The sequence below is a fragment of the Somniosus microcephalus genome, chromosome 16 (assembly GCF_052327205.1).
Source record: "Somniosus microcephalus isolate GS21.2 chromosome 16, FLI_Smic_1.0, whole genome shotgun sequence".
Lineage (NCBI taxonomy): Eukaryota > Metazoa > Chordata > Chondrichthyes > Squaliformes > Somniosidae > Somniosus > Somniosus microcephalus.
In genome coordinates, this window is record NC_141002.1 from 107,137,160 (window position 1) to 107,164,106 (window position 26,947).

Genomic DNA, 26,947 nt, shown 5'->3' on the forward strand with positions numbered 1-26,947 from the left:
AGTGTCAAAGGCCTTTGTGAGATCAAAGAAGGCCATGTACAGCGGCTGGTGCTGTTCCCTGCATTTCTCTTGTAGTTGACGCGCGGTGAAGATCATGTCCATTGTGCCCCTTAGTGGGCGGAATCCGCATTGCGACTCTGGGAGGAGCTCTTAGCCACTGGGAGAAGGCGATTGAGGAGGATTCTTGCGATGACTTTCCCTGTGGCAAACAGCAGGGAAACTCCTCTGTAATTACCGCAATCGGACTGGTCACCTTTCTTGAAGATGGTCACAATTACGGCGTCTCTGAGATCCCCTGGCATGCTCTCCTCCTTCCAGATAAGAGAAATTAGTTCATGAATTCGCACCAGTAGTGCTTCTCCGCTATGCTTTAGTGCCTCGGCGGGGATTCCATCTGCTCCTGAGGCCTTGTTGTTCTTCAGTTGTCGGATGGCCTTTTCAACCTCATGCCGGCCTGGGGTTGTACTGAGATGGTGGCGGGTAGCATGCTGCGTGATGGAGTTGAGGACACTCGCATCGAAGACAGAGTCTCGGTTAATGAGATCTTCAAAGTGCTCCTTCCAGCGGGCACTGACTGCTTCTCTGTCCTTGATGAGCACCTCTCCGTTCTTGGCCCGCAGTGGGATAGGACCTTGGGTGTTTGGGCCGTAGGTGGTCTTGACTGCACTAAAGAATCCACGCATGTCGTGGTTGCCGACTAGCTGCTGGATCTCCTGCACTTTCTCCACCCACCATCTGTTCTTTAGGTCGCGAGTTTTTTGTTGGACCTCGGCCTTCAGGCATCTGTAGAGCTGCTTTCTTGCTCTCGAGTTCTGTTGCTGTTTCCAGATCAGGAATGCCTTGCGCTTGCGGCTTATTGGCTCCTGGATCTCCTGGTCGTTCTCGTCGAAGCAGTCTTGGTGTTTCCTGGTCGAGTGACCGAACGTCTCTTCACAGGTGCTGATTATGGAAGCCTTGAGTGCAGACCAGGCGCTGTGGGCACTCTGTGTCTCTGCATCACTGGGAGTCGTCAGGTTGTTTGTGAGGCGCAGGCTGAATAGGGCTTTCTTAGCAGGGTCTTTGAGTGCTCCAGCGTTGATTTTCCTGCGGCATTGTTTCTGTTGCCACCGTTGTTTTGGGGCTACATTAATGGAGATGACAGAACGGATTAGGCGGTGGTCTGTCCAGCAGTCGTCTGCTCCGGTCATGGCACGCGTGATGCGGACGTCCTTGTGGTCCATCGCTCGGACGATGACGTAGTCCAACAGATGCCAGTGCTTGGAGCGAGGGTGCTGCCATGAAGCCTTGTACTTGTCTCTCTGACGGAACAAGGTGTTGGTTATGACAAGGCCATGTTCTAAGCATTTCGACAGGAGGAGTGTACCATTGGAGTTGGCTTTCCCTACCCCCTCCCTGCCGATTACACCTCCCCAGAGGTCTGTGGACAACGTGGACCACTTTCCATACCTCGGGAGCCTACTGTCAACAAGGGCAGATGTCAATGACAAAGTCCAACACCACCTTCAGTGTGCCAGTGCAGCCTTCGGTCGCCTGAGGAAGAGAGTGTTTGAAGACCAGGACCTCAAACCCAGCACCAAGCTCATGGTCTACAGAGCAGCAGTGATACCTGCTCTGCTTTATGCCTCAGAGACATGGACCATGTACAGCAGGCACCTCAAAGCAGTGGAGAGGTACCACCAACGCTGCCTCCGCAAGATCCTGCAAATCCATTGGCAGGATAGGCGCACCAACATCCGTGTTCTCACTCAGGCCAACATCCCCAGCATCGAAGCTTTGACCACGCTCGATCAGCTCCGATGGACGGGTCACATTGTTCGCATGCCTGATACGAGACTCCCAAAACAAGCGCTCTACTCGGAGCTCCGGCACGGCAAGAGAGCCCCAGGTGGGCAGGGGAAACGCTTCAAGGACACCCTCAAAGCCTTCTTGAAAAAGTGCAACATCCCCACTGACACCTGGGAATCCCTGGGCCAAGACCGCACAAAGTGGAGGAGAAGCATCCGGGAAGGCGCCGAACACCTTGAGTCTCTTCACGAGGAGCAAGCGGAAGCCAAGCACAAGGAGCGCACATCAACCCAAGCACCCCACCCACCCGCCCCTTCAACCACTGTCTGCCCCACCTGTGACAGAGACTGTAGGTCCCGCATTAGACTCATCAGTCACCTGAGAACTCATTTTTAACGTGGAAGGAAGTCATCCTCTGTTCCCGAGGGACTGCCTAAAAAGAAGTGGGGGCGGGTAGTGGGGTACAGTACCCCAGGGCTTGGTGCCGGAATCTGTTTCTAATTTGCGTAGATGACTCGATGCAAAATGGTCAAAATTGCAGATGGCACCAAACTAGAAGTCCGTGGAATTGGAGAAGATAGCTCAGTAAATATAAGAACATAAGAAATAGGAGCAGGAGTAGGCCATTCGGCCCTTCGAGCCTGCTCCTCCATTCAATGAGATCATGGCTGATCTTCTGCCTCAACTCCATTCACCGGCCCTATCGCCATATCCCTTGATGCCCTTACTAGTCAGAAATCTTTCGACCTCTCTTTTGAATATACCCAATGACTGAGCCTCCACAGCCCTCTGGGGTAGAGAATTCCAAAGATTCACCACCCTCTGTGTGAAGAAATGTCTTCTCATCTCAGTCCTGAATGGCCAACCCTTTATCCTGAGGCTGTGGCCCCTGGTTCTAGACTCCCCAGCCAAGGGAAACATTCTCCCAGCATCCACCCTATCAAGCCCTGTAATCATTTTCTATGCTTCAATGAGATCCCCTCTCATTCTTCTGAATTCAAGAAAATACAGGCCTAGTTTACTCAATCTCTTCTCATACGACAGTCCCGCCATCCCAGGAATCAGTCTCGTGAACCTTCGTTGCACTCCCTCTATGGCAAGTATATCCTTCCTTAGGTAAGGAGACCACAGTTATACACAGTACTCCAGGTGTGGTCTCACCAAAGCCCTATATAATTGGAGTAAGACTTCTTTACTCCTGTACTTAAATCCTCTTGTAATGAAGGCCAGCATACCATTTGCTTGCTGCACCTGCACATTCACTTTCAGTGACTCATGCACAAGAACACCTTGGTCCCTTTGAGCATCTGCATTCCCCAATCTTTCACCATTTAGGAAATACTCTGCCTTTCTGTTTTTTCTACCAAAGTGGATAACTTCACATTTATCCACATTATATTTCATCTGCCATGTTCTCGCCCACTCACTGTTGAGATCCCCTTGAAGCCTCTTCACAACTGACACTGCCACCTAGCTTTCTTTCATCAGCAAATTTGGAAATGTTACATTTAGTCCCCTCATCCAAATCATTGATACAGATTATGAATAGCTGGGGCCCAAGCACCGATCCTTGCGGTACCCCACTAGTCACAGCCTACCATCCTGAAAAAGACTCGTTTATCCCTACTCTTTGTTTTCTGTCTGTTAACCAATTCTCAATCCATGCTAATATATTACCCCCAATTCCATGCGCCCTAATTTTATTTTGTGTGGGACCTTATTGAAGGCCTTCTGAAAATCCAAATACAACACTACCGGTTCCCCTTTGTCTATTCCACTAGTTACATCCTCAAAGAACCCCAATAGATTTGTTAAACAGGATTTTCCTTTCATAAATCCATGTTGACTCTGCCCAATCTTACTATTAGTTTCTAAGTGCCCAATTATTGCATCCTTTATAATAGATTCCAGCATTTTCCCAACTATTGATATGAGGCCAACAGGCCTGTAGTTCCAAGTTTTCTCTCTCCCTCCTTTCTTAAGTAGCGGGGTTGCATTTGCTATCCTCCAATCTGCAGGAACCGTTCCAGAATCTATAGAATTGTGGCAGATGACAACCAATGTGTCCACTACCCCAATGGCCTCCTCTTTCAAAATGCATTGGATGAAATAAGTGGACAGAACAATGACAGATGAAATTCACCGTGGAAAAGTGTTAAGTGCTAAATATAGGAAGGAAATGTTTACGATGTGCATGTTTCTTAAATGGTGTTGAGGTCTCTGTGGACTCAACACTGAGCAGGTCCAACCATCCCAGGAAGCAGTGTCGAAACACTTGGATTGCCCAATAAGGCGGAGGATCTCTCTCAGGGATAAAGTACGATGGACTGAATGGCCTTCCTCACCTGTCACTGTCTTGTGCCTTGTCTGTGTTGCATTTTTCATTATAGAACAGGAGGTCGTCATTCGGCCCATCACAGCTATACTGGTGCTAGCTCTTCAACTGAAGCAACCTTCTGCAATCCCATTTCCCTGTGTCCTTTTACAGTCTTCACTTTCAATCCACTTCTCACTTTAGCTGATGTTACAATCTCTGCCACAATAGCCATTCTCTCTCTCCAGATATCCTGCTTTGAGCTTACTGTCATTATTATGGTATGATTAGGTTGTAGTTTTTAGACTGGTTTGGGAAGTGAATGTTTGGTGTAGAGCTACCCCTTCAATGGTCTCAACGTAAATCCCAAATATATAGATGCAGTTCGGTGCTGTGATACAGGAGGGGAGGAGCAGATCCTAGGTTTCTGTAGGAGGGTGAGCTAGATGATCTCCAGCGTCTGTCCTTCAGTTTTGTGATCTTTGTGTTGTGGGGATGGATGAGGTGCGTCTTTGCTCGTCTGTGCGGAGTACATGGAGCATGCTATATATATCAGCAGTAGACTGTGCATCATGTACACTTCAGAGTTGTCAGAATATTGAAACTGGATGGCTATGAAATCTCAACTTTTAATATTGTAATCCATAAAATTATATTGCACATTACAAGTTTTACTGAATGTTTTATATTTGTGCGCAGTGCAGCTAATGCTATTGATTGGAAAATCATCTTTAGATCAGGCTGCAGAGCACAGGATGGAGGTAATTGGATTAGCTGTGAAGAGGCACAAAAAGTTCCTTTGAAGAGATTAAACTGACTGACAATTTTATAATTAAACTCTCCCAAACAATGACCGAGAGAGAGAAAGCTTGCCAGTCAGAATCAACTACTTGAAAACCACTAGAGTTGACACAGGGTGCATTTTGGAGGATGATCGCTCTATTTACTGAAATTAAATACATTTTCTTACGAGAAGGCATTTAATGAGGTTGCTTGCAGACGGGGTGGGGGGGTGGGCTGTGGCAGCAGGTTGTGTAAAGCCAATACCACGAGGGGGGTATTATCTGAGACAATGGCTCTGCATCCTGTTCTGGGTTCATTACGATTTGACTTGGCTTTTAGTCCTTTAATTGGTTCAGTGGGTCTAATGAGACTCTTGGAATGGAAATTTGTTTTGGGGATATTTTGCCTTTTATTTCTGTCTAAAGCTTTTGGTAAGCATTAAAGTATAAGCTGCCGGTCACCCACCCATTAATGAAATGTAACTCTTATTTTTCAGGGAGCAGATAATTAAGCCAATGAGAGTGAAGCCGGACGGCACGATGGGTCCATTGGAGGAAGTAGCTAACGAGTACACCAGCGATCACGATTCCACTTCCGACTCCGATCAGAATGCCTAGTCGTGTAACTGGAATCCCTTTACAAAACTTTGCCTTCCTTTAATGGTGCTCAAATAATTATTTTCACAGGATGTGTATGTCAGAAAAAAAAGGTTTCCAGCATGAAACACAGATAGTCCATTAGATCATCTCTTTGACGCTGTCTGACAGCTGTACAGAGAAAGATCGAGCGCAGGCCTTATCTGCAGAGGACATTTTGTGTTTATTTCCTTTGCACCAAGTTTATTCTGTTGTTTGTAAAGCAAGAGCACATTCAGTTTCCAATATCGTCTAGTTGTAGAACCGGTACCATGAACAGTGCACACTGCCCAGGAAGTACATTTCCCACACCTGCGTTGGAATGTAAGGAATGCCGTCCTGGATGGATCTGCACAGGGAACCAGTGAGCAGGACGTAGTCAGTGTGTTAGATCAGATGGTTCTCTCTCCAGAGAGCACGAGGCAACTGTCCCAGCATTACTACTGTACACGAGACCTACAGAAACATGCTTCACTTTATACATTTAAGTTATCCAGCATACTGAAATTATTCCCCAAACCCTATCCCGTCTAAATTTTAAGAACTTGCATTTATATAGTGCCTTTCAGGACATTTCAAAGCACGTCACAACCAACATTCCCTCTAAGCTGCACGGCTCTTTGCTGGTCCCACGCAGCCTGGGACTGGCTTTGCCAATGTGGAATTTTGCGCATGCACGAAACTTTGAATGGGCCGTGCAGCCCGGTAAAGGGTCTGCACACCCAAAAAAAAAACATTAGAGAGAACATTGGTCGCAACCAATTCACTATTTCTGAAGTGTAGTAGTCACTGCTGTTATGTAGGTAAACAGAACAGCCATTTTGCACACAGCAAGATCCCACAAATGAGATGAATGACCAGTTAATCTGTTTTAGGTGCTGCTATTAAGGGATGAATGTTGGTCAGGACACCGGGAGAATGCTCTGCCCTTCGTAACATTGAGATATATAGCTGCTTTCTTAAAAATAAATGGGACCACAGGATTTAAAACTGGTGGCAGGAGGAATGATCTGACTTAATAATTCTAAAAATGGGTAGAAGGAGCAACAACAATCCGGCACCATCTGAGCAGCGGGATGATGGGATGTGGAGTCCATACCTGCTGTTCTGTGTAGTGAGCTTGTGAACCGGATTGTACCATTGTGGGGAAAGCCTAAATCTAGGGTTGGATGTCTCCTTCCAGTCAAGAAAGAATTTAAATGTAATTAAATATAACAGATTAAATAGTGTATGTTTCAGAATTCGAAGGTTTGAGAATATCTATCAAATGTGTATAGTGGCCAACAGAGAGGATATCGGCTTAAATTCAACATATGTTAATGAAATTGTATGAAAAGCGTGCATCAAATGCATCATTGTGTGCATGCATCGAGCAGCATTTACTGCATGTGTTCATGATTAGTGCAAAACACTACATTAGGCAATAGTTTAAACAAAGCTCATAAACTTCATAATTTTTAAGAGCTTGAATTGGAAATGGGAAGCTTTTGTTTGAGTTAGGGCATTTATAAATCCTGAAATTCAGCCTTTAAAAAAAAAAATGATTCTTAACGTTTAAATAATCAGATTTCTTGTAATTTGTATTCTGCAAAAATAGCACGCGGTAACTGGAAGGAAGCTTTGTTATAGTGCAGTTGTAGAATGAAAACTATTACCTCTAAATGTCAGCCGCCTCGTGGGTTCACGGATTCTCTGGAGTATCCCGGTGATGATTCTATAATAGCAACTAACGTTTGGATCGGATTAGCTTTGGATGAATCTATTTCAGGGGGGGCTTTTCTATTATCAGAAATTTACTGCCAAATAAGCTCAATTTTAATTACTGGCTGTTGTAATCTTCAGTATCTAAAAGCAAGCTTTGATTGTAGTGGAAACTGCACCTGGCACAGATCAAACATTTGCATCTGTGGAACTTTCAATACCTTTTATAATTTGATTGGAGGTTTGGGAATCTGGCCTCCTTCAGTACTTTACATATTTACACCCTGTTGTATTATATAAACAAATAAAGTGATTATTAAAACATAGATTAGTCCAGTACAGTCGACAGCTTCAATTGAAGAGTGGCACAGGCACGATGGGCCGAATGGACACCTCTTGTGCTGTGATTTATATGATGATTAATATCTGCAATTTCAGAGGCAGTGGACATATCTGCATTGAATCTCTAAGCAACGTGTGCTGTTGTTTTAAAATACAGAGATTCTCACATTTCTCAAGAATGTTTTAAAATATAAATCTTCGAAATTGTTCTACTTACAACTGAATTGCTAAACAGTAAAAAGGACAAAAATGCACTGGATGTGGCTGTTGTAGCCTTTTCATAGAATCCTAGAATCCTAGAATGATACAGCACAAAAGGAGGCCATTCGGCCCATCATGCCTGTGCCTTTTGCTCCCTCCGAGGAAAGCGAGTTTTAATTGGTAAAGAGGAAGGATGCTAGTTTCATTTGCTACTGTTGCATCTACACACCGTGCTTACCTTAAAAATAATTTCTACTGGGTTCTATCCAGGTTTATTCAAAGAATTCCCACTGGGTTTCTTAGCAAAACCCACAAAGAGAGAATGTTTCTACTTGTGGGGAAGAGCATAACTAGAGGCCATCAATATAAGATAGTCACCAAGAAATCCAATAGGCAATTCAGAAGAAACTTCTTTACCCAGAGAGTGGTGAGAATGTGGAACTTGCTACCACAGGGAGTGGTTGAAGCGAATAGTATCGATGTATTTAAGGGGAGGCTAGATAAGCATGAGGGAGAAGGGAATAGAGGGTTATGCTGATAGAGTTAGATGAGGAAAGACAGGAGGAGGTTCGAGTGGAGCATAAACTCCAGCATGGACTGGTTGGGCCGAATGGCCTGTTCCTGTGCCGTATATCCTGTGTAATTAAAAAAAACACCACGGTAGCTATTTTAATTTTTATAGTTGACCCCTTTAACAGCGAGACTGCTTTCAATAGCATGTAGCAATCCTGCACACAAGGGCCATTTTACTGCACCCCACTTCTTGTCGGGAGCCGAGTCTGGCCACAATGCGAGTTGTTAACTATGGATTTGTGATGTGCACTTGGCAGGGGGCGGTGATGGAGGGTGTAAAGTTACAGCCCAGTCCATTCTTCAGAGCATGCATCCATCAGATAAAATAGGTGGTATTGGTTGGTTAGAGTTATTGGAACAGGAGGAGGCCATTCAGCTCTTCGAGCTAATTGCACCATTCCCCTAATACCCTTGCCATGCCTAACAAAAGATGTATCCATCTCAGTTTTGAAATTTTCAATTGACCCCCCACCGGCCTCAACATGTCCTTGAAGAATTGCAAAAACGAAGATTTTCACAACAGCATGGAGGAGCTGGAACTGATTTAGTCTTTGAACTCAGGAAGAGCTGGAGTTTCTGATCTGAAGGTAGTTGACTATAAACAAAAGCAACAAGAGTGGAGAGCGTTTACCGAGCAGGAGATCCCTGGGGACATCCGACTTAATGGGAAAAACTCAGGGAAAAGCCATCAATTACAGCAAAACCTGAACTGTGCATGTGATTTGCTCCCATTCGATGAACAGAGCATGGGTGAGAGGTAGCTTGTTTAGGAGTGTATGCTGCCAAAACTTTGAAAATGTCCAAGGCCCTGACAGAAGATTCACCAAAACACACCATTCCAGAAATGCACAACAGGCGGTAAGGTCATCAGTGCCATGCAGAAAATGGCCATGGCAAGCTAGAATCTTTCAGGAGTAATAGAAAGAAAGAACTTACATTTCTATAGCGCCTTCCATGATCTCAGGATGTCCCAAAGCACTTTACAGCCAATGAAGTACTTTGAATTGTGGTCACTGTTGTAATGGAGGAAACATTACAATTGGATAATATGTTAATGAAGTTTCCTTAACTTGAGGGTCCCACAAATGTTTGGGCAGTGGAAGGGTATGAAAAGTACTGTTTCAGGGAAAGGATAAACCGGAGAACACTGCTGAGGGGAGGAAGAAGAAAGGTGTAATGGGAGTATTGGGGTAAAAGACTAAAGAAGCAAAATTAACTGCTGCAGTTGCAAAAAGACCAGAATTAATGCTTCTTTTCAACAAAGTGGTGTTTGTTTAGTAGCTGGAGTAGTGTATTTACAGAGGTTTATATGAACAGATCTAAAGATAGCTCAGAGGGAGCAAGTGATACTGAAATTCAGTCAGATGAAACATAATTCACATTCCTTCTGCTAAATGTGCTAATTTTGTCAAATGTAATGATCTTGTGGAATAAAAGTGCTACAGTGACCAATCACATTTTAATTTGCTTCCCTTATATTCACTACACTTTGTGTTGGCTGATTAAATGGATCAACCTTCTGGTTCTTCTCACATGAAAAATTCTTTAATGTGTGGCAGAAGTAGGCCATTCAGCCCCTCGAGCCTGTTCCACCATTCAACTAGATCATGGCTGATCTGTATCTTAACTCCCATTTACCCGCCTTGGTTCCATATCCCTCAATACCCTTGCTTAACAAAAATCTATTGATCTCAGTTTTGAAATTTTCAATTGACCCTCAGCCTCAACAGCTTTAATTCAACCAATATTTTAGACTCCTCCATCACCATCCCTGGGTATGTCCTCATCCACCGGCAGGACAGATCCACCAGAGGTGGTGGCGTAGTGGTATACAGTAGGGAGGGCGTGGCCCTGGGAGTCCTCAACATTGACTCCGGACCCCATGAAGTCTCATGGCTTCAGGTCACGCATGGGCAAGGAAATCTGCTAATTACCACCTACCGCCCTCCCTCAGCTGATGAATCAGTGCTTGTCCATGTTGAACACCACTTGGAAGAAGCACGGAGGGTAGCAAAGGCACAGAATGTACTCTGGGTGGGGGATTTTAATGTCCATCACCAAGAGTGGCTCAGTAGCACCACTACTGACCGAGTCCTGAAGGACATAGCTGCCAGACTTGAATACAACTGGAGAAAAATGAGTTTTTCCACATTTAAACAAATCAAATCAAACTGCTTTGGAAAATGTCACCATAGCGACCACAACTCCAAGGTTAAATTTTAGACTGAAACTTAATCTTTTGTTAAACAAACTTTTTGTTGTTCTCCTCAGTTTTTACACATCAGCTTTACTTAAATTGTAGTTCAAAAAATGTTTTCCAATTCTGGGGGCACAATCTTAAAACTTCCAAAATCCAAGACAAGAGTTTTAAATGCTTTTAACAGAGAAGTGGGTGGAGCTAAAACACACAACAGAATCTTTTAAAGACAGACTTTTCAGACAAAAGGAATACTGCATCCTCTTAAACATTTATAGTCAGGAAAACTTTCACACTTTAACACACTTTCGCACAAACTGAAATTCCAGAATTATTATTTTTTTTAAGGTTCCTTAACTCAGCAAATCTTGTGTTTTATTTGTCTCGGCACAGACGTTAATAACTTTCATGTCAGTAAAACTTCAGATTTCTCTTTTTTTAAATTGGCGTCTCAGCAACTTAGGGGTTACTTGAGTTCTAGTTAGGACACTAACTGGTTTCTCAATATATGCAGAACCATCCAGTGGGGGATTTTCCACATCACTGCTGACATGGGCTATGGAGGCTGCCCTAGGAGGAGTTGGTAAGGGAGGATATCATCCTCCCTCAGATGGTTCGCACCCTGGGCCTGTTTGTCTCGGATCTCGGCAATCCTTTGCAAAGTGTCCCACCTTTCCGCAGTTATAACATATCAAGGGTTGCTTACGGGGTGGCGTCCCTGGGTGGGCCTGGGGTCCCTCAACTACATGCACTGGCATCTCTGCTGTTGGTACCTGAACCTGAGTTTCAGCGTAGGCCCATGCAGCGTTAGTGTCTCTTAAAAGGTCTGTCCATTGTGAATTGTGGCTGACGGTGTGCCCCAAGGCTGCTCGCAGTGAGGCCTGAATATTCTTTAGGTATAATTTCTTAAATGCTGCCTCATTCTTCCCGTTTAAGACATTATCATTGGGGCGTGCCTGCATCATCTCAAACAGTGTAGAACCGATCCCCGAATGCAGCAGGGGTCTCATGAGGCCCTTGTTGAGACTGGTTTAATTTCTGAACCAGATCAATAGTGTCCAAGCCCAGAGCTCTTTGTATAGTTGTGATTAAGTTATTCAGAGGGTTCCCCACATTAATGGCCATGAATGGGAGACTGGTCCATAGGTCTGGGGTCAAGGCAGATAGTATAAAATTTTTCATGTCACTGTCCTCAAAATTAGGATGGTAATTCCAGAACCCCACTATACGTTGCCTTAGCTCTATGGGGCATGTTCGTGGGTTAAATGGTCCGAATTGCTGGACATATGCCTGTAGTTCTGCATAGTTCAGGGGCTGGGATTGTTCATAAGTTCCCGCCCATAGCATTCCCAGGTGGGTTGCCGCTGGTTGTGCTCCAGCTTGTGTCTGAACACCATCACCAGCTGGTGGCGCGTTAGGAATCACCTGGGTGTGAGTCAGAACATTAACTGGGGCTTTAACAGGTGCAGGCTCGTCCACTGAGGTTTTTATGATATCAGCATAGGCTGGGGGCCTCTTAGCCAGGTCGATGGTGGCATACACGACGGGGGCCCACTTGGGAAGGGGGTAGCAAGGGAGGATATAGTTCTCCGCTTAACCTCACGTTCTTCATCATAACTCGCGGGGAGGTCTACTCCCGTGACTGCCGCTATTACAGCCCGTTGTTTTCCAACTGTTGTATAGCAATATGACGCTGCTTGTGATCCGACTCCCTTTGGGATGCTGAAGAGCCTCTCTTAGGGCTCCTCGTGAATCATTTAATTGTCACCAGGATTCACCAGGCTGATACCTGGGATGGCAGGAATGATGTACGAGGAGAAATTGGGTCGATTGGGCTTGTACTCGCTGGAGTTTAGAAGAATGAGAGGGGATCTCATTGAAACTTATAAAATTCTGGCAGGACTGGACAGACATAGATGCAGGGAGGATGTTCCCGATGGTCGGGGAATCCAGAACCAGGGGTCACAATCTAAGGATAAGGGGTAAGCCATTTAGGACAGAGATGAGTAATTTCTTCACCCAGAGAGTGGTGAACCTGTGGAATTCTCTACCACAGAAGGCAGTAGAGGCTAATTCATTAAATATATTCAAGAAGGAATTGGATATATTTCTTAAGGCTAAAGGGATCAAGGGGTATGGGGAGAAAGCAGGGACCGGGTACTGAACTTGGATGATCAGCCATGATCGCATTGAATGGCGGAGCAGGCTAGAGGGGCCGAATGGCCTACTCCTGCTCCTATCTTCTATGTTTCTATGTCTGGTAAGGTGGTCATTGTCTTTTGTTAAGGAGGCTACCGGACACTGAGCCTCCTCAAGGTTCTGCATTGCAGCCCCGTCGTGAACTGTATTAATGTTCTGTTGCTGTATTATTGCTGTCGAAGCACCGACCTGGCCCTGAAGAACTTCATTCTTACTTTTTAACTACAGCCTCTTTTTCCCATTTTGACTTCTCGCCCGTTAACGTTAAATTCTCTTCTATCAGCCGTAGCTTTATCCTGATTGTCCCCTAACTTGGTTTTAACTTTTGTTAGACATTCTACTACTAACGTCTGTAACTGTGCATCCTCGCACTTCATTAGCTTCATTTTAAAGTCTACAAAAAAATTCTCACTTGACATCTTGCTGTACGTGAAAGAGACACTATCTGTTAGATAACCTAACTTTCCACAAGGACTTTCGTTGATCAGACAAAAATCCAAGTACCTGCCTTTTGCACAATGGACCTGGTTTGAGTTAATAGTCACAGCCCTACATTGGGTGCCAATTGTAGCTTTTAAAAGCGCTTTATAATAATTTGTCCTTGACTACACAAACCACTCTGGGTACAGGTATATTGTGCATCAGTAAAACAGGTTTATTAAACATTAAGTATAAAGAAGTAATACTTAACAAGAAGATAGTCGCAGTCTGTTCATCGAACCCCGGCGTTCCTTCCGAGTGACTGTGGCGCAGTCTCTTTATTCTCTTACTGTGTTCTGTTGACTGAAGTTTCTCATCCTCTGGTTTCATGCTGCCTTCAGTGTTCAATAGCTGTTCCTTTATGCCTTTTTTTCCCCCTTCAAAATATATAGCAACTTGCAGCTGCTTGGGCTATCTCACCATTCAGGCCTTCACAAGTACGGTCTATGATTCCCTCCCCTTTTCTGCTGTGAGCTTCACAGAACATCCTTGAGGTGTTTTCTAAACAGTTTGTCTATTCTGCAGCTTCTTAAATGAAGGCTGTCTCCAACTTCTATCTCTTTTCCATAACATTACCGAATTCCATGCCTCCTACTATCTCTGGGTTTACTTAACACAACATTCCATTACTTCAGTAATTTATAACAGAGGTTTTTAGTCAGGTTGGCATAATTTCCCATCCTGCTTTGGTCTCAGCCATTCGCCATTTTATACAGGCTTTTTAGGTTTTTAACATACAATTTCACATATTATTATAGTTATATAAAAATGGTTATAGAATCTTAATAATGTTTACTAACCCTACAGGTACACTCTATCCTACAAGTGACTGCCCTTGACATCAAGGCAGCATTTGACTGAGTGTGGCATTAAGGAGCCCTAGTAAAATTGAAGTCAATGGGAATCAGGGGGTAAACTCTCCACTGCCCTGAGTCATACCGAGCACAAAGGAAGATGGTTGTGGTGGTTGGAGGTCAATTATCTCATCCCCAGGACATCGCTGCAGAAGTTCCTCAGCACAGTATCCTAGGCCCAACCATCTTCAGCTGCTTCATCAATGACCTTCCCTCCATCATAAAGGTCAGAAGTGGGGATGTTCGCTGATGACTGCACACAGTGTTCTGTTCCATTCGCAACTCCTCAGATAATGAAGCAGCCTGTGCCCGCATGCAGCAAGACCTGGACGACATTCAGGCATAGGCTGATAAGTGGCAAGTAACATTCATGCCACACAATGACTATCTCCAACAAGAGAGAGTCTAACTACCACCCCTTGACATTCATTCAGCGACATCACCATCACCAAATCCCCCACCATCAACATCTTGGGGGTCATCATTAACCAGAAACTTAACGACCAGCCACATAAACACTGTGGCTACAAGAGCAGGTCAGAGGCTGGGTATTCTGCGACGAGTGTCTCACCTCCTGACTCCCCAAAGCCTTTCCACCATCTACAAGGCACAAGTCAGGAGTGTGATGGAATACTCTCCACTTGCCTGGGTGAGTGCAGCTCCAACAACACTCAAGAAGCTCGAAACCATCCAGGACAAAGCAGCCCGCTTGATTGGCACCCTATCAACCAACTTAAACATTCACTCCCTTCACCACAAGCGCACCGTGGCTGCAGTGTGTACCTTCTACAAGATGCACTGCAGCAACTCACCAAAGCTTCTTCGGCAGCACCTCCCAAACCCGTGACCTCTACCATCTAGAAGGGCAAGAGCAGCAGGTGCATGGGAACACCACCACCTGCAAGTTCCCCTCCAAGTCAAACATCATGCTGACTTGGAAATATATCATAGTGCCTTCATCATCGCTGGGTCAAAATCCTGGAACTCCCTCCCCAACAGCACTGTGGGAGTACCTTCACCACACGGACTGCAGCGGTTCAAGAAGGCGGCTCACCACCACCTTCTCAAGGGCAATTAGGGATGGGCAATAAATGCCGGCCTCGTTAGCGATGCCCACATCCCAAGAATGAATAAAAAAGGTGCGGAGCCCAGAACTGAACACAGTTACTCCAGACGGGGTCTAATAGGGCTATAGATTTAATACTACATTTGTGAATATAATTTTATTAAGTTAAAATAGATATACAAAGTGTGCAAAATTATAAAAGTAGACTTTTATACTTATATAAATTTCTACAGTTCATTCATTTCAGACCTAATCCATACACTTGTCTGATGTTAATCAGCTTAGTATCAATCATACTTATTAGAGGTAGGAAATAAATCACATACAAAATACACATTAGAAACTACATTGCCTACTATCAATATGAAACATTTTAAAGTGCTGAAACTATTGGGAACTAGTGAGGAAGAGATGAAGTATTGCATTGAAGAGAGCACTTGCAACGGTCTCCAATATATATTGTAAATCAATTCGAGGCACAATTAGAATCATGGATCCCAACCATCTTCTTGCCGAATGAAAGTTGCTTTTATTAACAGCCCAAATGATCGTGTTTAAACTTTACTCAGTCCCAGATTCCAAGGGTTCTGATGCAGACAAGCTCTCTTCACAGCCTCTCAATGCAAAGGTGCTTGGTGTTTTTAATGGGAGAACTTTTCAATGCACCACAGTTCTGTCCCTGGGTTTTTATACCTGGTACCCTGTAGAATTTTGACGCCATGGCCTTGTGGGGATAAGCAGGCGGTCCAGTCCTGTGAGGCTATGTGCTTATTTCAGGGTTGCCTGAAATGATGGGTCGTGGGTCAGTGCTGTTCTGGAGAGGAGAACCGCTTTCATGCTGCAACACAAAGTAAATCAATCAGGCGGTTTATTAAACTACAGCATGGAGTTTGCAGACAGGACCACTCCTGGAAGTAGGACTTTAAAAGGCATTACAAGATGCAACTCACCAAGGCATCTTCAACAGCAGCTCCCAAACCCGCCACCTCTACCACGAGAAGGACAAGCGCAGCAGGCGCATGGGAACACGACCACCTCCAAGCAAAGAGTTGGAATAAACGGGTTGTTTTCCGAGTGGCAGGCAGTGACTAGTGGGGTACCGCAAGGATCAGTCCTAGGACTCCAGCTGTTCACAATATATATTAATGATCTGGACGAGGGAATTGGATGCAATATCTCCAAATTTGCAGACGACACAAAGCTGGGTGGGAGGGTATGCTGTGAGGAGGATGTCGTGAAACTCCAGTACGATTTGGACAAGTTGGGTGATTGGGCAGAAACATGGCAAATGCACTTATGATAATGTGGATAAATGTGAGGTTATCCACTTTGGTGGCAAAAACAGGAAGGCAGATTATTATTTGAATGGCAATAGATTGGGAGAAGGGGAAGTGCAAAGAGACCTGGGTGTTCTTGTGCACCAGTCGCTGAAGGTAAGCATGCAGGTGCAGCAGGCGGTTAAGAAGGCAAATGGTATGTTGGCCTTCGTAGCAAGAGGGTTTGAGTACAGGAACAAGGATGTCTTGCTGCAATTGTACAGGGCCTTGGTGAGACCACACCTTGAGTATTGTGTGCAGTTTTGGGCGCCTTATCTGAGGAAGGATGTTCTTGCCATGGAAGGAGTGCAGCGAAGATTCACCAGGCTGATACCTGGGATGGCAGGAATGACGTATGAGGAGAGATTGGGTCGATTGGGCTTATACTCACTGGAGTTTAGAAGATTGAGAGGAGATCTCATCGAAACCTATAACATTCTGTCAGGTATGGACAGACTAGATGCAGGAAGGATGTTCCCGATGGTTGGGGAGTCCAGAACTAGGGGTCATAGTCTAAGGATAAGGGGTAAGCCATTTAGGATTGAAATGAGGAATTTCTTTACTGAGAGAGTGGTGAACGTGTGGAATTCTCTACCACAGAAGGCAGTTGAGGCCAGTTCATTAAATATATTCAAGAAGGAGTTGGATATATTTACGGCTAAAGGGATCAAGGGGTATGGGGAGAAAGCAGGGACAGGGTACTGAATTTGGATGATCAGCCATGATCGCATTGAATGGCGGAGCAGGCTCGAAGGACCGAATGGCCTACTGCTCCTATCTTCTATGTTTCTATTAATCTCATCACAGAGTTCAGCCAGCTCTTAAAATATGAGGAAAACATGCAAATACTGCCAGACAGGAGAGACAGACAGCTGCCCAATCAACATCTGTGCTCGCTGACCTACAGTGGCTCCCAGTCCAGCAACGCCTCGATTGAAAATTCTCATCCTTGTTTTCAAACCTCGCCCCTCCCTATCTCTGTAACCCCCTCCAGCTCTAAAGTCCTCCGAAATCTCCGAGCTCCTCCAATTCTGGCCTCTTGCGCTGAAGGGATAATTACTAGTCCTAGCCCCTTTAGGGCTACCCCGGATCAGGCGTATTCCTCAGACGTTCCCTTTCAACTAAAGTTTGAGGTAGCCGAATCCTAAATACGCTTTCATTGGGTCTAAAGCTCCGGACTATCTCTCCCTAAAGGAAAGGAACGACCTGAAGATGTTACCGTCCTCCAGATAGCACTTTTAATAAGTTTAGATAGACTGTAACGTTCCGGATATTATGAGGGTCTGGAAAACTCCCTCAGAATTCTCCAACACCTCACCAAAGAGCGTACAGAGATTGAGTTCGCGAGTTTGATAGAGAAGTATTATGTGAGACAATTCTAAAAATATATAGATTTATTAAAGAACCGACATGTAATTACAGTAGGTGTTTTAATCGCAAGATTAACAGTTCCAAAAAGAGTAAGCTTACAATTCTTATCAGATCTCAACTTCGCTACAGTTTTACAGTTCTAAGTCTTATTCCAGGATATCCACCAAAATCAAATACAGTACAGTACCTTGATCCCCGAGGTACAAAGAGTTGTAGACTTACAGAGCCACCTCTGAAGCCTGAGAATCGCTTTGCCCCTTTACAGCGAGACTATCATCCCATTTGAAAGTTCAATATTTATATCCTTTTTCAGTGGTATTTCCTTTGAAGTTTTCTGCTGATGTAAGCTAATTATCTCTCGTCATTTTTCTGCTGACCCCTGCTATTCTTAGTCACCTCAGCTGGTAGCAATGCAGAATTATGTCTCTACCGCAGGTGTCCCAAGCCCACCATAAAAACAGTGTGGTGGCAGGTGCCTCCCCCACTTGATGCCATTCCCACAAAGGCATAGGTTTCTTAATTTTGTGTGTTTCTTTCCGAAGTATAATTTAGAACACCTTAACAGGGTGTACCATAGTCTGAAGCTTTGGAAAAAAGACAATCAGGAGCCTCCAACCTCCTGTTTCAATAAGGTTACTGATTCAGTGTCAACAACTTATCTTTTCTCTATCACCAGAATGCTGTAACCGTTTTAGATTGTTGAGGCTTCCAGATTTCCAGACCTAGTTTGCCACAGTAAATAATAATTCTAAGAGCGCTAAAAGAACAAGCCTGAAGGCTTTGTGTCTTAATGCGAGGAGCATTTGGAATAAGGTGGATCAATTAGCTGCGCAAATAGAGGTAAACGAATATAATATGATTGGGATTACGGAAACATGGCTCCAGGGTGGCCAAGGCTGGGAACACAACATCCAGGGGTATTCAATATTCAGGAAAGATAGGCAAAAAAGAAAAGGAGGTGGGGTAGCATTGCTGGTTAAAGAGGGGATTAACACAATTGTAAGGAAGGATATTAGCTCTGATGATGTGGAATCTGTATGAGTAGAACTGAGAAATACCAAGGGGCAGAAAACGTTAGTGGGAGTGGTATATAGACCTCCAAACAGTAATGCGGAGGTCGGGGATGGCATTAAAAGGGAAATTAGAGAAGCGTGCAATAAGGGCACAGCAGTTATCATGGATGACTTTAATCTACATATAGATTGGGCTAACCAAATTAGTAACAATACTGTGGAGGAGGAATTCCTGGAGTGTATACGGGATGGTTTCCTAGACCAATATGTCAAGGAACCAACTAGAGATCAGGCCATCTTAGACTGGGTATTATGTAATGAGAATGGATTAATTAGCAATCTTGTTGTGCGAGGCCCCTTGGGTCGGAGCGATTATAATATGATCGAATTCTTCATTAAGATGGAGAGTGAAGTAGTTGACTCAGAGACTAGGGTCCTGAATTTAAATAAAGGAAACTATGATGGTATGAGGCGCGAGTTGGGTAAGATTGATTGGGGAATGTCACTCAAAGAGTTGACTGTGGATAGGCAATGGCAAACATTCAAAGATCGCATGGATGAACTACAGAATTTGTTCATCCCAGGAACTTAGGGATAGCATAAGATCCAAGAAGAGGACATTTAAATTGGCCAGACAAAGCAGTAAACCTGAGGATTGGGAGCAGTTTAGGATTCAACAAAAGAGGACAAGGGGATTAATTAAGAGGGGGAAAATAGAGTATGAGTGTAAGCTTGCAGGGAACATAAAAACTGACTGTAAAAGCTTTTATGGATATGTGAAGAGAAAAAGATTGGTGAAGTCAAGCATAGGTCCCTTGCAGTCAGAATCAGGGGAATTTATAATGGAGAACAAAGAAATGGCAGACCAATTAAATACATACTTTGGTTCTGTCTTCACAAAGGAGGACACAAATACCCTCCCAGAGATGTCGGGGAACATGGGGTCTAATGAAAGGGAGGAACTGATAGAAATCAGTATTTGTAGGGAAATGGTGTTAGAGAAATTGACGGGATTGAAGGCCGATAAATCCCCAGGGCCTGATAATCTACATCCTAGGGTACTTAAGGAAGTGGCCCTAGAAATAGTAGATGCATTACTGGTCATCTTCCAAAATTCAATAGACTCTGGAACAGTACCCATGGATTGGCGGGTAGCTAATGTTACCCCACTGTTCAAAAAAGGTGGTAGAGAGAAAACGGGGAATTACAGACCGGTAAGCCTGACATCGGCAGTGGGGAAAATGCTGGAGTCCATTTTAAAAGATGTAATAGCAGAGCACTTGGAAAACAGTGACCGGATCGGACAAAGTCAACATGGATTTACAAAAGGTAAATCGTGCTTGACTAATCTACTGGAATTTTTTGAGGATGTAACTGGTAAAATAGATAAGGGAGAACCAGTGGATGTGGTGTATTTGGACTTTCAAAAGGCTTTCGATAAGGTCCCGCATAAAAGATTAGCGTGTAAAGTTAAGGCACATGGGATTGGGGACAAGGTATTCACTTGGATAGAGAACTGGTTGGCAGACAGAAAGCAAACAGTTGGAATAAATGGCTCTTTTTCCGAGTGGCAGGCAGTGACTAGTGGGGTACCGCAGGGATCGGTCCTAGGACCCCAGCTATTCACAATATATATTAATGATCTGGACGAGGGAACTAGATGTAATATCTCCAAGTTTGCAGACGACACAAAGCTGGGTGGGTGTGTGTGCTGTGAGGAGGATGCCGAGAAACTCCAGGATGATTTGGACAGGTTGGGTGATTGGGCAGAAGCATGGCAGATGCAATATAACGTGGATAAATGCGAGGTTATCCACTTTGGTGTCAAAGACAAGGCGGCAGATTATTATCTGAATGGCAATAGATTGGGAGAAGGGGAAGTGCAACGAGACCTGGGTGTCCTTGTGCACCAGTCGCTGAATGTAAGCATGCAGGTGCAGCAGGCGGTTAAGAAGGCAAATGGTATGTTGGCCTTCATAGCGAGAGGGTTCGAGTACAGTAACAGGGATGTCTTGCTGCAGTTGTACAGGGCCTTGGTGAGACCACATCTTTTGAGTATTGTGTGCAGTTTTGGTCGCCTTATCTGAGGAAGGATGTTCTTGCCATGGAAGGAGTGCAGCGAAGATTCACCAGACTGATACCTGGGATGGCAGGAATGACGTATGAGGAGAGATTGGGTCGATTGGGCTTGTACTCGCTGGAGTTTAGAAGAATGAGAGGGGATCTCATTGAAACTTATAAAATTCTCACAGGACTAGACAGACTAGATGCAGGAAGGATGTTCCCGATGGTCAGGGAGTCCAGAACCAGGGGTCACAGTCTAAGGATAAGGGGTAAGCCATTTAGGACAGAGATGAGGAGGAATTTCTTCACCCAGAGAGTGGTGAACCTGTGGAATTCTCTACCACACAAGGCAGTAGAGGCCAATTCATTAAATATATTCAAGAAGGAGTTGGATATATTTCTTAAGGCTAAAGGGATCAAGGGATATGGGGAGAAAGCAGGGACAGGGTACTGAGTTTGGATGATCAGCCATGATCTCATTGAATGGCGGAGCAGGCTAGAGGGGCTGAATGGCCGACTCCTGCTCCTATCTTTAATGTCATGTTTTAACAAGGCCAGAATTCTTTCATAGAATGGTGTCTTTTTCTGAATAGGTATTTGGCTTATTCTTTCACAGCACATCCCTGATTTCCATCACTCCGCCATCGGCGGCCGTGCCTTCTGCTACCTGGGCCCTAAGCACTGGAATTCCCTTCCTAAACCTCTCCGCTTCTCTCTCCCCCTTTAAGCTGCTCCTTAAAACTGAACTCTTTGATCCAGCTTTTGGTCACCGGTCATAATATCTCAAGTGGCTCGGTGTCAAACTCCTGTGAAGCGCCTTGGGACATTTTACTACATTAACAGTGCTATATAACTGCAAGTTATTGATGTTGAGTTAAGACAGGTTATGATGTTTTGGGTTTGTAACTCTTCAGACCTATAATTTGTTAAAACCTACACGATCTTACCAAGTCGAGTGGTGGCCAACGGCACAGCAACAAGGATGTAAAAGTCCCAGAGCCGTGAATAAAGGAGGGCTCAGGTAGATGATTAGGAACATAGTGTTGTATTTTGACACGTATTTGAAGAGGACTAATTTGCAGGGTTATGGGGAGAAAGCTGGGATGTGGGACTAAATTGGAGAGCTCTCTCAAAGAGCCAGCACAGGTGTGACGGGTTGAATGGTCTACTTCTGTGCTGCAAGATGTTGTTCTATGATTTTGTGCTTGGCGGGTTGCACCATCTACAAGATGCACTGCAGCAACTCGCCAAGGCTTCTTCGGCAGCACCTCCCAAACCCACGACCTCTTCCACCTAGAAGGACAAGGGCAGCAGGCACATGGGAACACCACCACCTCCAAGTTCCCCTCCAAGTCACACACCATCCTGACTTGGAAATATATCGGCCGATCTTTCATCGTCGCTGGGTCAAAATCCTGGAACTCCCTCCCTGACAGCGCTGTGGGAGCACCTTCACCACACGGACTGCAGCAGTTCAAGGCGGCGGCTCACCACCACCTTCTCAAGGCCAACTAGGGATGGGCAATAAATGCTGGCCTTGCTGATGCCCACATCCCCGAGAATTAATTTAAAAAAAGCAACAGGAAGCTTATTGGTATTATTCACTAGAGGGTTGCACAGCTTTTACTGGTTAGACTCCAGGAGAAGCCCTGTGCACACTTGGGATACCCACAAGCTTTTCTCTGCCAAGCTGCATCTTAAACTGGACTTGGGTAAGTGGGTATATAATTCGAGAGAAGACAATGTGCATTTATTATCAAGCAAACAGAAAGTCTGCTTGCCCAGATTTCCCAATAGCTTAACATTGGTGACTTCTTGGGCAGAGGCTGTTGCAAGGCAGGATATTTATAAAAATAAATAGCAGGGCACGGGAAAAGGACAGGGGAATGGGACTAAGTGGCGAGTTCCTCAGCACAAAGGCAATTGGACTATCACACCTGTGCTGGCTCTCTGAAAGAGCTCTCCAATTAGTCCCGTTCCCTTCCCCTGTTCGGCCTAAGCTGGAGACCTAGCTGGTGACTGGCCTCCTCCTTTGCTCTGCGGGGAGAGTTCACTTGGGTCAGTGGAGTTACTGCTTCCACACCCAAGGTGGAAAGCTAAAAATGAGGAAGTGTCGCCCTGTGTGTCACAGGATAGAGAGATCAACATGGCCCTCATCTGGGAACAGGAGAATGTGACAGAGAAAAATCACAAAAGGGAGTGGGGGGAGGAGGAAACAAATAAAAATAAATGAAGTCACTTTGCAATTTCTGGAAATATTCGGCACATTGAAGGTTAAACTGATGGAACATTGGATGTGATAATAGATCAGAGACACAGGGAGGGATGGGCAGCAATCTGGCGAGAAGGAAAGATGTCAGACATTGAAACTGCTTAACGTTGATTCTATTTTTTGTTTTCCGTATAAATAAATCATTGAAATGGAAAATGTCAAACCAGTGCTATAGATTTGCAAAGTTATCCAGAAATACAGAATATATAGAAGATTTTATATGACATTCATGAGACTGTTCTACAAACACTGCGCCTGTACCTTGAGTTGCTCCAGCTCAGTCTCCCAGCCCAGGAGTTTCACAAACACCCGGACACTGTCGGTCAGATCGCCCAATCTGCTCAGGTCCGTGTGTTTCAAAAGGTCTTTGTTTAAAGGGGCCGACAGGATCCCGGTTCAGGAGCAGGCGAGGGACACGAGGCTGCACAGAATTCACAATGCTCGCAAAGGACTCGATCTACAGCCAAGAAGGGGAGATAGAGCGTTTATTACCAACACCAGAATAAATCAGAGTCTAGACAGAGCGGGAGCGATGGGCCGAGTGGCCTTTTCCCATTCCGATTTTCCGGTGTTCGCAGTGGGAACACAGTTTGGTGCAGACAACCTCCCGCTGGCTATTGCAAGAAGTTAAAGAACTGAAAACCACAACAGAACCACGTTGCTTTACCTCCAGCGATGTCCCCATGACAATCAGGAGGTCGCTCCGTTTGAAATCCTTTCTGTAGCAGTAGAATTTTTTAGGGAGACTTTCACCAAAAAATACAATGTCCGGTTTCACGATTCCCGAACAGGTTTTACATCTTGGCATTTCATCATTTATAATTGCAACCTAGAAGAGGGAAATGTGCAGGAGCTCAGGTCAATAAACACATTCACAAAACACTCCACACAAATCTGCAGATATTGAACTCGGTCTAATGGCATTGTTTACTTGCTTTAGGGATTCCAGAGTTACCAGTCGGTCAGTAAATGATTCCGTAAAGTTGTTTTGTCGACATGGGCTCGTCTCCTCAATAAAACGATTATATGATCCCGGATTTCTCACTGCCACAGCCAGTGGGTTTCAGTGCACAGGTACAGGAGCTGGTGCCTATGGCATTGCACCTGGTGTCGTTAGTCCAGAACTCTCGGGTTCAAATCCCATTGCAAGGTGTGAAATTGAATTCAGTAAATCTGGTTCACTGACGTCCTTCAGGGAAGGGAACCTGCTGCCCTACCTAGTCTACAGGTGACTCCAGACTATGTGGTTGACACTATCCTCAGGGGCACTAAATACCAGCGTCACCCACATCCCAAAAATAAATGTACGATTTTTCACAAACTGTTTTGCTCCTGGGCTAGGAATAGTCACTCCATCCACCGACTGAAGATCTCGCACTCGAGCAAGTCATGGAAAGAAACCCAAAGAGACATTTTTAACCGAATGAATTCCTCAGGCCTTCCAGCCCCCTTTATAAAATAGCACAGCGAAGTATTCTTTTTATTTAGTATTGTGGTAAACCACTGTTATAGTTATCACTGTATATTGTTCTCACTGTTCTCACTGTCACATCACTACACGAGGTCGCCTCTTGTCGCACTGTTATACCTGGGCTGACCACCTCCGACTCCGCCCATTACCTGCCCAGGTATAAAGGTAGCTGACTGGCTAGTATTCCTCCCTGTTGGATCGGATCACCCACGAGGGTGGGCTCTGTTATTTAGCCAATAAAAACCTTCAGTTACGTTCTTAACTCGTCGCCTTTTATTGGACTAATTGATAGGCATATAACCAGACAACGGGCCACACCAGCCGGCTTGGCTGCAAGCCTTGAAACCACCATACCTGGATCTAAACCCACAGGCACCAAACTCAGCCAACGACTTCAAACACTGGCTGGACTGCTTCGAATCGTACCTGGAGGAAGCCGTCGTCCCTCAGAGATCCAAACTAAGAGTCCTGAAAGCCCAAGCGAGCCCGAGAGTATATACACTCATCCAGGACATGACTACGTACGACGACGCCATCAACCTACTGAAACAGCAGTACCGGAGCCCGGTAAACTACATGTACACTAGGCATCTCTTAAGATCTCGCCAGCAACAGCCAGGAGAATCGATAGCTGAATTTTCACGAGCGCTGAGACAACTCGGCAGGAACTGTGACTTTAAAGCGGTGACGGCTACTGCGAACATGGAAGACAATGTCCGCGACGCCTTGGTGAGAGGCCTACGTTCCGACTACACACGGCAAAGACTGCTTGAAGCTAAGGACATAGACCTGGACAAGGCCGAAGCCCTCGCCCTCACCCTAGAGGCCACCCAGCAAGACCAGGAAGCGTTTGCCAGGTACTATTCGCGACCCTGGGACTCGGGCCCGACCCCCACCCCACCACCCTTCACAGCGCTGCCCCCGGGACCTACCTCAGCGTCTGCATCACGGATCCGACCGGGCCCGCTAGCCCCGGTACCGGCCCCGACATCAGGCAACCCCGATCGGGCCGCTGGCTGCTTCTTTTGCGGCCAGGAGAAGCATCCGAGGTCGCGCTGCCCAGCCAAAAACTCGACCTGCAAAACCTGCCTCAAGAAAGGCCACTTCTCCAAGGCCTGCAGAAGCAAATCCTCAGAAGCCAGCAGTGCCTCATGCGAACCCTGGGGGCGGCCATCTTTGTGCGGGGCAGCCGAAGCCTGCAGAGCCTCATGGGAAAACCAGGGGCGGCCATCTTTGTGCGGGGCAGCCGAAGCCTGCAGAGCCTCATGGGAAAACCAGGGGCGGCCATCTTTGTGCGGGGCAGCCGAAGCCTGCAGAGCCTCATGGGAACAGCAGGGGCGGCCATCTTTGTGCGGGGCAAACGATTTAAACAGAGCCTCATGTGAACTACGGGGGCCGCCATCTTCGCCGCCATCTTGTCATGACAACGACGCGCTCATCTACACCCTAGCTTCCGTGACCCTGGATCAAGCCCGCCCGCACCACCTGGCCAGCTCAATGATGGACATCAAAGTCAACGGCCACGCCATGACCTGCCTGTTCGACAGCGGAAGCACGGAGAGCTTCATCCACCCAGACACGGTGAGCCACTACTCCCTCCCCGTCCTGCCAACGCGCAGCCGCATCTCGATGGCATCGAGGTCGCACGCCACAGACATCAGCGGCTACTGTGTCGTGACATTGTCGGTTAAAGGGACAGAGTATAAAAATTTTAAACTCCTCGTACTCCCCCAGCTGTGCGCTGCCATCATACTAGGGCTGGACTTCCAATCCCACCTCCAAAGTGTAACCCTAGCATACGGTGGACCCCTCCCCCCACTCACAGTCGACAACCAGCGAAAGTTAAACCGCCCACCGCGTAACACCTGCAGCCTATCCACCCTCAAGGTACCGCCACCTTCCCTGTTCGCTAACCTCACCCCCGACTGCAAACCTGTCGCTACTAAGAGCAGGCGGTACAGCGCTGGGGACAGAGCCTTCATTAGCTCTGAGGTGCAGCGACTCCTGAAAGAGGGCATTATTGAGGGGAGCAGCAGCCCCTGGCGTGCCCAGGTGGTGGTAGTCAAGACCGGCGACAAAAATCGCCTGGTTATCGACTACAGCCAGACCATAAACAGATACACCCAGCTGGACGCATACCCCCTCCCCCGCATATCGGACATGGTCAATGAGATTGCACAATACCGCGTATTCTCGACCATCGACCTCAAGTCGGCCTACCACCAACTCCCCATCAGCCCGGAGGACAGCCAGTACACCGCCTTCGAGGCGAATGGCCGCCTCTACCAATTCCTTAGGGTCCCCTTTGGT

At 45.8% G+C, this 26,947-nt stretch overlaps 2 protein-coding genes across 2 annotated transcripts in view; one reads left to right on the top strand and one right to left on the bottom strand.

Moving 5' to 3' along the window:
* Positions 1–9,791, top strand: part of ric8b (RIC8 guanine nucleotide exchange factor B) — a 38,194-nt gene extending 28,403 nt beyond the window's left edge. The window contains exon 7 of the mRNA XM_086009699.1: positions 5,379–9,791. Within this exon, the coding sequence (XP_085865825.1) occupies positions 5,379–5,499 (121 nt within the window). The 3' untranslated portion in view covers positions 5,500–9,791. The remainder of the gene's footprint in view (positions 1–5,378) is intronic.
* A 5,449-nt stretch (positions 9,792–15,240) lies between these two features.
* The window catches only part of LOC147106478 (NAD-dependent protein deacetylase sirtuin-3, mitochondrial), a 40,197-nt gene continuing 28,490 nt past the window's right edge, over positions 15,241–26,947 (bottom strand). The window contains 4 exon segments of the mRNA XM_086009701.1: positions 15,241–15,968; positions 23,428–23,526; positions 23,528–23,623; positions 23,834–23,995. Coding sequence (XP_085865827.1) covers positions 15,891–15,968; positions 23,428–23,526; positions 23,528–23,623; positions 23,834–23,995 — 435 coding nt within the window. The 3' untranslated portion in view covers positions 15,241–15,890.